This window comes from Aedes albopictus, chromosome 1, assembly GCF_035046485.1.
Source record: "Aedes albopictus strain Foshan chromosome 1, AalbF5, whole genome shotgun sequence".
NCBI classification, from domain to species: domain Eukaryota; kingdom Metazoa; phylum Arthropoda; class Insecta; order Diptera; family Culicidae; genus Aedes; species Aedes albopictus.
Window position 1 is genome coordinate 135,126,092 of NC_085136.1, and position 13,300 is coordinate 135,139,391.

The following is a 13,300-nucleotide window of genomic DNA, read 5'->3' on the forward strand; positions in this document are numbered from 1 at the left end:
TATTGCAACCAGAATACGCTACACGTTAAAACAGATGCTAGTGGGTAAGACATGATTTGTCGAGAAAGTAATGTCACGATTGACGGTGATACCTCAAAAGACCGGTGATCCTCTATGGACACGAGACATAGACCATGCTCAAGCGACGCGTGCTGAGGACGATCTTCGACGGTGTGCAGGAGGACGGTATATTGCGGCGAAGGACGCTGCACTCTTCTACGGCGAATCCACCATCCAGAAGGTGTCCAAAACCGGAGTGGGCAGGGCATGTTGTAAAAATGCCGAATAACAACTCTGCAAAGTTGGTGTTTGCAAGAGATCAGGTTGGCTAAAGAAGGCGTGGAGCGCAGAATGCACGATTGGCAGACCACGTAGTAGCAGTAATCAATTACTTCAGTCCTGTCACGGTCGCCATATGGCACTCTTCTTGTACTGTATGGGGTTCTTTCGAGGCAGTCGGAGACGATACGATTCACTCTAACTTTACTCATCAAAGTATCTTACTCGTTAACTTACAAAACTTTCCAAAGGGTGGAGCCTAGCAGGACTCATTATGAAAAAAATATGGCATGACGCTCAGCATATTCCATCATGCTACAACTCGCATGTCATCACCAGTCAATAATTGTGTATTGTGTAGCGTATGCTTTGAAACATCAGTGCGCGTGTTTAACCGTTAGGTATGTGTCCGGTATGTGCTTTTTACTACACCGTGCCTTTTAAATGTGCGCTGGGTACCCGGGTACCCTGTCGGCCACATAAGGGTTAAAAAAGTTTGAAATTCGTCTCACAACACGGAATTATTCATCTGATTTGGAAACATCAGATAGCCTTGTTGATTTTTTTGTGTGAAACGTATTGGTACATTGACAGAGGAAAAAGGGGGATAAAACAATATTTTTATAATTATAAGATAAAAGGGGTCGAAATAATACATTCTGTATTGCCTATCTAGAAAAATCGTCCAAACTAGTAGACGGAAGAAGATAAAGAAGGCCATTATCAAGCATATCTATGTTATGAAGTTAAAAAAAAAACATCAAAGATGTATAAGGATATTTCTTTACATTCTATACGACAATACACAAGTGCTTTGCTTGCACAAACTATATCACGAGATTCATTTTTTATAGTTCCTTTTTAAAACACAGAAAGGTAAATAAAACCGCGAATGCGGGAATCTCCAGTACGCAGAAATATCACTAATGGGAAAAGACAGTACAAACCTACCTGAATAAAATGGACGCAGCGTTCTCACAGATTGCTCTTCCAAATTTTGACACAATAGTCACGGTCGTCTTTGCCACTTGTTACTATTTGACTCTTGTCCGTGCATCCGATACAATAAATGCAATCTAAGTGGGGATAACATGTTTTAGAATTTATGAACCTCAAACAAGCACATTAGCTAACTTACCGGAATGCACTCGAACTTCTTTTTGAATCAGTCCTTCCAGCATGTTCCACACATACATTGTCCCACCCTGGTCTCCCATCAAGAGATACTTGTCGTCCTTTGCCCAGCAAAGACTTCTGATTGGTATCGGCATTTCCCGCTTGAATATCACCATTCCCGTCTCGATGTCGATGATGTTGAACATTCGATCCTCACCGCAGCTTACAATCAACGAACAATTGCGGTTGAACCGCACCACGCACACGGCCTCCTTGTGCTGGAGAACGAGTTTGTGCTCTTGTGAGTCGATGTATGGCAGACTTTGGCCCGATTGTTCTCGTGTTACTTGGAGGTTCCAGAGAAACAGTTCACCGCAGGCAGTGCCGATCGCGACCCGCAAGGAACAATCCGACTGAAACGTGTCCAAACACACGATTTTGTCCTCCAGTGGAAGGTAACCGATGACGGAATCAATGTGGAAGTCGTTCCAAATCCTGAAGAATAATGATGAATTATGTATTTAACATATGGGAAAAATACTTTGATTGGACGACATTTCAGAGAATGTCATTTGATCTTGTGCTATGAGTGATCAACTCGAAGTAGTTACTCTACTATCATGAGATCAGCTTTACATAAATAACACAAGGACTGTTATCTACTTGGACCAGACATCTTCAGTGTCTAAGTACTAGTGATTTACTATTTTCAGGAACAAATGATAACATTGATGTACTTACTTAACACTGCAATCCCAACTTCCGGACACCAATATTTCGCTTCCTTTAACACTGGACAAACAGGACACAGCATCGTCATGGGCCGCAATCACCTGAGAGATTTTTCCGTAGTCTAAATTGTAAATAATTCTAGAATGAAAGAATCAGTTGTACATTACCGTTACTCTTTTGGGAAAATCTCAATCTACCTACATGCTATTGTCCCAACAACCCAGTATAGCCGACTTTCCGTTAGTCAGCCGTATTGCACTGAGGGGCATGTCACTTATCTGCACGCTTCGGATTTGTCTCCTTTCCAGCAAGCTATAACACTTAAATGTACCGTCCTTGCTTGTTGTAAAAATATGTTTCGTTTCCTCGTCCAACAACATCGAGGTAATTTCATCCTTATGCGAAAAGTATTGGGCATCCATGGCAATACGAAGTTCTCCGTCCATGGATAACGTTCTCGGGCATCCCACGGGAGCATCAATGCTTAGCAGTTTTGATACGTGAGGCGTCCGGAACAATTGCTTGGGAATTTGGCCGAATTCGGAGATTTGCACTTCCAGCGCGTGCCTGGCAGCTAGGTCTTTTATTTGATCTAAATCCACAGAACCTTCGTAGCAGAGGTAGTAGAATACTGTTGGAAGAAATAGTATAAGATAATCAATACATCAAATCCCGAAATGTTCTTCGAAACTCACAATTGTCCGCCTTCAAAGCTTCTTCTCCCCGTTGCTTATACCCAAAGATCAAATCAATCCAATGATGTAACCTACTGCTGACATAATCCGACTCCAGCGCTTCGCGTAGCATTCCTACGAACTTCTCCGGACTTCCGTCGGCCCACTTCGGAAGACTCACATGGTTAACCGGCGTTCCATCGAACTTCTGCCCAAAGTTAATTTTCATTTTATTCAACAGAAAATCACCCTTCGTCTCCGTATCGTAAAACTCCGGAATCAATTCCTTGAAATCGGCCATGTTGTTCAGACAATTGTTGAACACGTCCTCCACTTTGTTGAACATCCGGTCCGGGTGGTCGAACCTTCCGTTTTGTAAGCACAGCATCAGTTTGGGATATTTTCTCACCAGATAAAACAGAACCAACCCTGGAGCGGAGTAGTGCGACCCGTAGAGAAACTTGGGATCGCCCATTTCCTCGCAACGCTCCTTCAGTCTTTGCAATCTCTCCTCGTTCAGCGCCCCAATGGGTTTCGTTAGATCCCGGTACACCTTGGGGTCGTTCAAATCCAACCAATCGGAGCTATAATCGGATATCACCCACGGAAACACCGGATATTGCGTTAGATCTTGATATGTTCGATCGGCTAAGCTGTTTAGGTAGAGCAAGTATTCGTAGTTGGATATGATACCATTTTGCCACTTGAGGGTAATGCTTTCCGGGATTTGTTCGACGACGGAAAAGTCTTCCTGCTGGGTTACATTGTTGAAGAAATCATCGCGTTCCGATTGGTTTCGAAACGACACGTAGAGCAGTTTTTCCTGGTCGCCCTGGGTCCATCTGACCTCCAGTCCCACGTGCCGCAACAAGAAACGGCGTTTAAGGAAGCTTTTGATAGATTTAAGACGGATTTTGAGCACTGGGTACTGAAATGATAAAAATAGAATAGTTATTTATGCAACAAGTTGCAAAATGCACGAGTCGTACATTTATCCAACGAGGCTTGCCGAGTTGGATAAATACGACGAGTGCTGAAAAAATCGAGTTTTGCAACGAGTTGCATACAAAGTTTTTTGCAATTACGAAAAATACCCTTGAGCATGATCATTCCTGACTATCCACACTCCACACATGATTCAAGAGAAACCACGTGCGAGCATCCATGCACGTCTTTTTGTCAATCAGGTAGGCTATGTTCATAGGTGTCACAAGAGGTTACGGTTACAAGTAGGGTCTTGTACCATTTGGGCAGGTGTACCTATTTTGGGCACTTGCCGCTATAACTAAGTCAATTTCAAACTCGATTTCAAACCAATTGATTTGAATTTTTGTACAGAGTTAGATTCTGTACGTGCCTAACTCTATACAAAGACTCAAATCAATCGGTTTGAAATTGACTTAGTTATAGCGGCAAGTGCCCAAAATAGGTACACCTGTCCAAATGGTACAAGACCCTACTCGCGTCGTCTACGAGCATAGGGTACTTTTTATCTGAGACGTCAAAATAACCTGAGAATTGTCAAACATTTTCATGGCTAGCTTTGTTGGTGTAATGAAGAACTGCAAGCACCTGATCTAACCTCACTTTGTCTGACAGTTCAGCGAGCTTGTTTACAATAAAGGCTCCCCCAAACCGACGCGACTTTTTTCAAGCGACACGACTTTTTGTCGCTATGTTTTTGTCGCGAATAGGAGAGATAAGGAGAGCGTCCAACATAGCTCTGGTCCTCACAAGTTCCTACCTCATGCTTCCACGGGTCAAACGATGACAAAGACCGCCAGCTAAGAGTTGTGTGCTTAGCTGGTAGCGCAGCCTGGGCACTGTTGTCCTTCTGACTTCAGCTAGATTGAGGAGGTACGTCCCGAGCGTCTGTTCACTAAGGAGGTGCGGCTCAAACAGCGTCTGTTCTGGCATCCAGCGGCTGAGTATGAAATGCTGTATTGTTTCAGCTATACCTAAGAAGGCAGCCCCTTCAACGCAATGTAGGCAGCGCGGCCCCGGTAAGGTAGCCTGCTGAAAACCTTCAAACACCCAGAAAAGCAATAGTAGAGTAAACGGATTGGTTCAACGGCAACAGACCCGGCAACGAATAAAGGACAATGATTGGAAAGTCGGATCTTGGAACGTGAGAACTTTGAATGAACCCGCACGTGTTGGGCTCCTGGCTCGTGAACTGCAGAATGTCGGCGTTAATGTGGCCGCCATCCAGGAGATACGCTGGCCCAAAACTGGAGAACGCGAATTCCGAGCGGTGGATCCCATCGCCAACACTTCATTCAAGTACCACATCCACTACAGCGGCGGCGATAAGGCAGAACGCGGAGTTGGCTTTATAGTGATCGGGAAGCAGATGAAGCGAGTTATTCGGTGGAAGCCGATAAGCGACCGAATCTGTGTGTTGAGGATGAAGGGCAAGTTCTTCAACTACAGCTTGATCAGCATCTATGCGCCAACGAACGACAAACCCGATGACATGAAGGATGAGTTCTATGAGAGCCTTGATAAGGCCTACGGAGAGTGCCCAAAACAAGATGTCAAAATAGTCATCGGAGATGCAAATGCGCAGATCGGCAGAGAAAGTTTCTTTCGGCCTGTCATTGGAACGGAAAGCCTTCATTCTGTTACCAACGATAATGGTCTGCGCCTTGTGACATTCGCTGCTGCTAGAGGGATGGCAATCAGCAGTACCTACTTCGCACGTAAGAATATCCGAAAACACACCTGGCGACACCCGAGTGGTGACACTTGCTCCCAGATAGACCACGTGCTGGTCGACGGGCGACATTTCTCGGACGTCATAGATGTGAGGTCCTACAGAGGCCCGAACATCGACTCGGATCATTATCTTGTAGCCGCTAAAATTCGGGCGCGATTATCCAGCGTCACGAGTTCAAGAAACAACAGGACGATGCGTTTCAATATCCAGCGCTTGTCAGCCGAAGGGGTTGCTGCACAGTACCATCAGAAGCTAGACGAGAGGATAGGAGAGACCAACGGATCTGGAGATGTCAACAGCTTATGGGGAAGTATCCACGAAGCAGTGACAACAACAGCGCAAGAGGTGATTGGTACCGCTCAGCGACGCCAACGTAATGGTTGGTTCGACGAGGACTGCCAACGAGCGACGAACGAAAAGAATGCCGCCAGAAGTCGAATGCTAGTGGCCGGTACCCGGCAGAACAGAGAGCGGTACAGGGTTGCAAGAGCAGAAGAGAAACGAATCCACCGCAGGAAAAAACGGCAACACGAAGAGAGTGTTATTGCTGAAGCGCAGGAAAGTATGGACAGGAACGATATGCGGAGATTTTATGCAACTGTCAATGGCGCGCGGCACAAGACTGCGCCAGTGCCCGCCATGTGCAATGACCGGGAAGGAAATTTGCTGACAGACAAAACAATGGTGGCAGCCAGGTGGAAGGAGCACTTCGAAGATTTGTTGAATGGTAGCAGCGAAGGAGCACCCAGGAACAGGATTAACATAATGGATGACAGTCAAGCAGTGGAACCACCAACACTGGATGAGGTTAAAAAGGCCCTTAAGGAGCTGAAAAACAGCAAGGCTGCTGGGAAGGACGAGATCCCGGTCGAACTTCTTAAGCACGGAAGCGAGCAGCTACATCAATCAATCCATCAGATTATTATAAAGATTTGGGAGGATGAAGAATTGCCCACCAGGTGGTTGGATGGCCTCATATGCCCAATCTACAAGAAAGGGCACAGACTGGAGTGTGCCAATTACAGAGGGATTACGCTTTTAAATTCGGCGTATAAGATACTGTCGTGTGTCCTGTTCAACAGACTGCGACCTCTTGAGGAGTCCTTCGTCGGCGAATACCAGGCTGGTTTTCGTGAGGGCCGATCAACGACGGATCAAATGTTTACCCTGCGGATGATCCTAGATAAATTTCGGGAATATAACTTGCAGACTCACCATCTGTTCATTGATTTTAAAGCAGCGTACGATTCAGTGAAAAGAAATGAGCTTTGGCAGATAATGTCAGAACATGGTTTTCCGGCGAAACTAATTAGGCTGATACGCGCAACGCTGGATGGATCAAAATCAAGTATTCGGATCGCGGACGAAGTGTCTACGTCGTTTGTGACCTTGGATGGATTGAAGCAGGGAGATGCTCTTTCAAATTTATTGTTCAACATTGCACTCGAAGGAGCGATTAGGAGGTCAGGCGTGCAGAGGAATGGCTCTATCATCACACGGTCGCACATGCTCCTCGGTTTTGCGGACGATATTGATCTCATCGGCATCGATCGTAGGGCAGTGGAGGAAGCTTATGCTCCTCTGAAGAGAGAGACAGCGAGGATAGGCTTGACGATTAACTCTACCAAGACGAAGTACATGATAGCGGGTAGAGACAGAAGCAGGCCTAGTGGTGTTAGTGCTGAGGTAGTGATTGATGGGGAAGTGTTTGAAGTTGTTGAAGAATTTGTTTATCTTGGAACACTTGTGACATGTGACAATGACGTTCCCGTGAAGTGAAAAGACGTATTGCAGCTGCGAATAGGGCCTTTTACGGATTGCGTAGCCAGCTTAGGTCCCGTAACTTGCAAACGCAAACAAAATTCGCTCTGTATAAGACGCTGATTCTTCCGGTTGCCCTCTACAGTCACGAAGCGTGGACGTAAAAGGAGGTAGACCGAAAAGCTTTTGGAGTTTTTGAGCGCAAAGTGCTGCGGACTTGGCTGCGGACAATTCTCGGTGGGAAACAAGAATATGGAGTGTGGCGCAGACGCATGAATCACGAGTTGTACCAAGTGTACGAAGATGCGAATATTGTGAAACGTATAAAATACGACAGACTTCAGTGGGCTGGACACGTAGTGCGAATGTCGGAAGAAAGAATAGCGAAAACAATATTCAGCAGAGAACCCGGTAGAGGTAGGCGACTTCGTGGGCGGCCGCGAACTCGCTGGCTGCACGCGGTTGAAGAAGATCTACGATCCCTACACGTTCGGGGAAACTGGAGGAACATCGCCCAAGACCGACGAAGATGGTGCTCTACTATAGGGCACTGCATTGTTTTGATTTTGTATGGGATTTTGACGTTTCTTGGCCTTGTTGTTTACAAAATTTCTGTAAGAGTGAAAGAGAAGGAGAGAATTTCATGCAGTGCCCTATACGCTCGGCATTGGAGTAAAGTTACTTTGTAGCCAACAAGGCAAGGTAAGGTTTTGTCGCGAAATCGCTGCGCACTGATTTGAAGGGGACCTTCCACACTGCGACGACGTCGTCGCAGGCGACAAGCGACAGTGCAGCGATTTTTGTACTTGTCGCCGGTGTGTCGCGGCGCTGGTCGCTGCATGCACAGTTTTCGTCGCTGTCGCGGCGCGACTAAGTTTTGTTTGTGACTAGTTTTCGCGTTGGTGTAGATGGTTGATGCGACGCATTTATCGCTGTAGTCGTTGAGAAAAATCGCGGCGATAAAAAATCGTGACGCCGGAAAAGTCGCCTTGGTTTGGGGGAGCCTTAAGGTGTTAGAATTTTTAACGAGCGGCGAAAATTAAATTTACGTTTTCCGTCCCGAAACCATTATGATACGGTAATATCGATTATATTCAACTCTACTAATACAAAACAAACCGTCTAATTACCGTTTTACTGAAACTGTATCGAAACACAGTTTTGCCGGATCTCCGCCAGAGACCAAGTCCATGTAAACAAGCTCGCTGAACTGTCATGCTGTTGCTGCTTCTCTCTCTACGTCTATTTGATTGATCAAATTAGAATTGAAATCGCTTCTAGGGTATTGGTTCCCTTATTAAGCATGTGGCTCCCATTTTCATCCCACGAAAAACAAAGGATTGAAGCGCTGTTTGTTTTGTTTCTATTTTTTGTATTTTTTGTTAGAAGTGAGCACCCATGAAAACAAAAAGAACGGAGTCAATCGGTGCCGTAATCGCTTGTTTTCGAATAGGATGAAAATGGGAGCATGAGATTACTGATGGCACACATACCCTATTCAGATTCGATCTGCCGAAATGACATAAAAGCAGCCATTGAATCGACATAAGGCTACGGAAGAGAATTAGTGTTTCGGAAAACTCGTGAAAAGTGTATCCTTGCAAAAGTGCCGAAAAGCAATACTTTTCGGCACTTTTAAGAGTATTGAAAAGTAGTACTTTTCGGCACTCTTGAGCTAGTGAAGAAAAGCAGGCCGTTTCGGCACACTTTCGACGGTTGAAAAGTCCAACCTTATGCCACGTATTTGCAAAAAAGATAATTTCAGCAGTATTGTAAAATGTAGTTTTCTTGATATCACTGGAAACCCTCATTAGAATGACAAGATAATGCAAGTAGGTATGATTGTAATTTTTGGCTACAGAATGCTAGCCTGTGATGAAAAAATGCAAATGTTTGCATTTTGTCATTCTTAATTGAAAGAAGAGACGATCGCTGAAGTGAAATCAGTCATATTACTTTCGCCCATTATTTAAGCAAGGTTTTAGGTCGGGCATCAGGAATCCCCACACTTCTGATGATCTAGACACACCTGGCATATCTCGTGTAAATAAAAGAAAAGCAAACGATAGGATGACTCATACATACCGTTTGGATGTTGTTGTACGGTTGAAAGTACAGAAATACATTGGTCAGCAGCAACCGGCCGGGATTCACCACCAGCGGATTGATTTCGTCCACCTGATAGTCTACGATAATCTTCTCGTACAGATTGTCCAGCCACAGCGGGTTGAAGCGCACTCGATTGTGCCGCGAAAAGACGATGGTTGCAATCTACAAGAAGTATTGGGATGAGTGAATGAATACGCTATGTTAGGGTGATGCAAAAACAAACCTTGCTTCACGTCGGTCTAATGATTTTTGCTTAGAAGAAACCAGAAACAAGTGTTTGACCCACCCTAACGAATATAATCTATAGGCATTGCAACATTTTTTTTTGAAATAGAAGCATGAACTGATAACACCGGAAAACATCATTATCACCGTCTAATTTTGCCCCCATAACTCACTTACCATGCTGTTCTGCTCGTAAGCATGCAAGGTCGAGGCTCGATGAAGCTGACACAGCTGCTGGATGTAATCCTCCAGCTTGGCGTAGTGAAAGTTGAACAGAAAGAAGCGTCTATGCTGTCGGAAGTGATACGGTTGAACCACATTGTCATTCAGCATCTCGGTGTACTGGGAGCACTCGATGGCCAGCACATTGTATTCGAGCGCTTTGACGCCGGTCGGCTCCCAGCGTCGAATCTGTAGGCAATCCTTGTAGGCAATTTTTATCAGCGGCATTCGAAGATTGTCCTTAGCCTCGAATACCACCGACTTTGAGCACATCTTCAATCGACCGATGATCGACTGCGATGCATGTGATGACGAAGAGTGCGATGACGATGTGATTGGAGATTCGCTCGAATGATTTCTATCGTCTGGCTGGAGCAAATCCACAGAGAAATCCTCAAAATAAATCTCTCCCGGCTCAAGCAGCAGCAATGAAAACCTGCAAATGATGATTCATTATTTTATCTCCTTTTTGGGACACAGTACTTACAACATACCTTTCCTTTTCCATTATGCTGGATAATATAATCAAACTTTTAAACACATGAACTTGAACTATTCGTCTTGGAAAGAAGCAAATGAAAATAACTTCAAGCTATACCACATAGAGAGGATCCAGTTTCCTCAAACGATTACTGCATCAACCACAACACGTATTGTCATTGCAAAAATAATAGATAGAAAAATGTAAAACACGTCCAGTCTCTGGCTACGTCTGACTTTGATCTGCGAGCTTCATCATCAATTCATACATCCGATTCTGGACTATTTCCTTCTTTCTTACTTTTGTTTTGCTACCATATACTTATACTAATCACATTAACAGTACCGAGAGAACCCTATACATATTCCTGCTCTATAATTAATACTTTTTTTAAATATTTGTTTCTTGTCCGGCGTTTTTCGAATGATTTTGCTGCTATTTGTTTGGGATAGTCAAACACTACTGATGAGACAAACGATGTCAGCTGATGCAGCCCCCTTTTGTGAACGCCAATGGAAAGAAGTGAACATAATGGGCACGAGTGGGTAGCGTTTTGTTCGTTGCGCTGTAATGTGGTCAATATGGACGATATGGACATAATATGTACCTATTTATTGAAATGGCGCGAATAATAACTGAATAGTATTTGCTGACCACATAAACGCTACGGGATAGGAAAAGGGTTTTGGTGTGGGATCATCTGCTAACCTGAACAGTGGTTCACGTAGTGTAGAGGGACCGTCTTCTACAAAAAAAAAAATGAAAGATTACTCTTTGCCCGACCCACTAAACAACATTCCCAAGGTCGCCAAACCCTTCGAATCTCCGGAACCACCAAGAAGGCATTGCTTCAGAGACGGGCTAGTGCACATCGCACCCAGCAGGGCTGGAATTCTCATCAAAGTGTAACAACGCAGTGAGCCACTGGCTGTGCGCATTCGATACAAACGAATGTGCTGCGTACGGATACTCATTCTCACGGATCTTTTGCTCTTTGAGGCGCACTGCGTTTTGGCGCAGTGCGTAATGTATCTGTTTGTAATAGAGATGGTAATCCGTATGCAAATGCAATTTGCAACTTTTGCAAAAAGAAAGGCCATTTGAGACGACAATGTTACTCCTATCGCAACAACAACTCTGTTAGGTTTGTGGAATCAGATTCGGGTTCAAAAACTGAAACATCGTATAACTTTAAGCGGGATAAAGAAAACAGTGCATCTGAGGTAGAATCGGACGGTATGTAGTGCTTGTTGATAACCGCTGTAAACAAAATCAATGAACCATGCATGGTTGATGTTACGATAGGAGCGGCGGTGTCGGTAATTAGCGAAATAGATTATTTAGAATTTTTTGGAACGGTTCCTATTAACACCTGTGAGAGACTATTAGTGGTCGTGAATGGCGATCGCTTACATATTGTAGGAGAAATCAAAGTTAGGGTTGTTTTGAATGGAACAGCGAGTTATCAAAAAATCATCATTTTGAAATGTGAAAAACATTTCACACCGGTAGGACATGGCTTGATTTCTATTACCCGGAGTGGAGAACAGGGTTCGTGCAGAAAACTCCAGCCAACAAGTTGGTGCAAAGCAAAGGTACAGAACAAATTGTTGAAGATTAAGCATAAATACTCAAAAATTTTCGACAAAGATTTTTCAGAACCGATTAAGGGTTACGAAGGATAGTTGCAGTTGAAACATAACCAAGCGATCTTATACACCCAAAGGTTTATATACTTATAATCGACTTCCACAAGGTGCATCCAGCAGTGCAGCAATATTCCAACAAATTGTGGAACAAATCCTACATGGGCTGGAAAACATCAGTGTTTATTTAGACGACGTCCTAATTGCAGGAAAAGATTTAGCTGACTGTTTGAAAAATTTGGAAGCAGTCTTAGAACGTTTATCTAAGGCTAATCTATATATATAAAAATGCAGTGGCATACGTGGGGCCGCGCATAACTTGCGAACGGAAGGTCCGATTTTGGTCGTCTTAGTTTTGTTCTGTTAGTTTTCACCCAAGGAAGGTTTATGAGGCATAAAATATGGAAAAATTGAGAGTTTTTGAAAATCGATCTTCCATACATTTTGACCAGGACATGATGTTGGCTAGAAACTTGAAACGTCAAAAAAAAAACAGTAGGCAATACAAAGTTTGCCGGGTACAGCTAGTGTTAAAATAAACTTTTCAAAATGTAAGTTTTTTGTAAACAAGTTACCATATTTAGGTCACGTAGTGACGGACAAAGGCCTAATGCCCTCTCCAGAAAAATTATCAACAATCGAACAGGCTTAACCACCCAAGAACGTTAGCGAGTTAAGGGCTTACCTTGGCCTGATCAATTATTACCATAAATTTGATCCTTTTGCCTTGTTGAGTAATGACAAACAGTTTGAATGGACTGATACATGTGATGAGGCATTCAAGGCTAGTAAAAGATCTTTGTTGGAGGCAAATATTCTGGAATACTATGACCCTAATAAGCCACTTGTTGTCGTATCTGACGCTAGTTCATATGGCTTGGGGGGTGTCTTGGCTCATGAAGTCGAAGGTAAGGAAAAACCCATTTGTTTTACTTCTTTTTCTCTTAAGAAGAAATACCCCATACTACACCTTGAAGCCTTGGCGCTTGTCTGTACCATAAAGAAATTTCATAAATTTCTTTTCGGGCAAAAATTTAAGGTTTTTACCGACCACAAGCCGTTACTGGGGATTTTTGGCAAGTGTGCTACCGTGAATCGCATATCTGTCCCATTTGCATAGGAAATCCAGCAAAGATGGGACTGATATGCGATTCACGGCAGTGTGGTGCCAACTCAGTGTTTGTGACAAGGCTTCAGAGGTACATTATGGAGTTATCTATTTATGACTTCGAGATCGCATACCGACCCTCAGCACTGATGGGAAATGCCGATTTTTGCTCGCGGTTTCCGTTGGGCCAAGTGGTTCCTAGAAGCTTGGACGGTGAGCATATCATGA

General features: G+C 44.0%; 1 protein-coding gene across 1 annotated transcript; it reads right to left on the bottom strand.

Moving 5' to 3' along the window:
* Positions 1-1,230: 1,230 nt before the first annotated feature.
* On the bottom strand, positions 1,231-10,787 carry LOC109415626 (protein FAN). Its single transcript, XM_029874413.2, has 8 exons — positions 10,332-10,787; positions 9,793-10,273; positions 9,367-9,552; positions 2,823-3,729; positions 2,329-2,758; positions 2,137-2,265; positions 1,418-1,890; positions 1,231-1,355 (listed from the first exon to the last, which is right to left on the bottom strand). Exons 1-8 carry the CDS (start codon positions 10,343-10,345, stop codon positions 1,255-1,257), a joined length of 2,721 nt encoding a protein of 906 aa, XP_029730273.2. The 5' UTR covers positions 10,346-10,787; the 3' UTR covers positions 1,231-1,254.
* Positions 10,788-13,300: the final 2,513 nt, after the last annotated feature.

Excerpts from the sequence above, each read along its gene's own strand:
- LOC109415626 (XM_029874413.2), bottom strand. Across the intron at positions 9,553-9,792 it reads CTTACGAGCAGAACAGCATG|ATTGCAACCATCGTCTTTTC; the intron begins GTAAGTGAGTTA and ends TACTTCTTGTAG. Across the intron at positions 1,356-1,417 it reads AGAAGTTCGAGTGCATTCCG|ATTGCATTTATTGTATCGGA; the intron begins GTAAGTTAGCTA and ends ATCCCCACTTAG.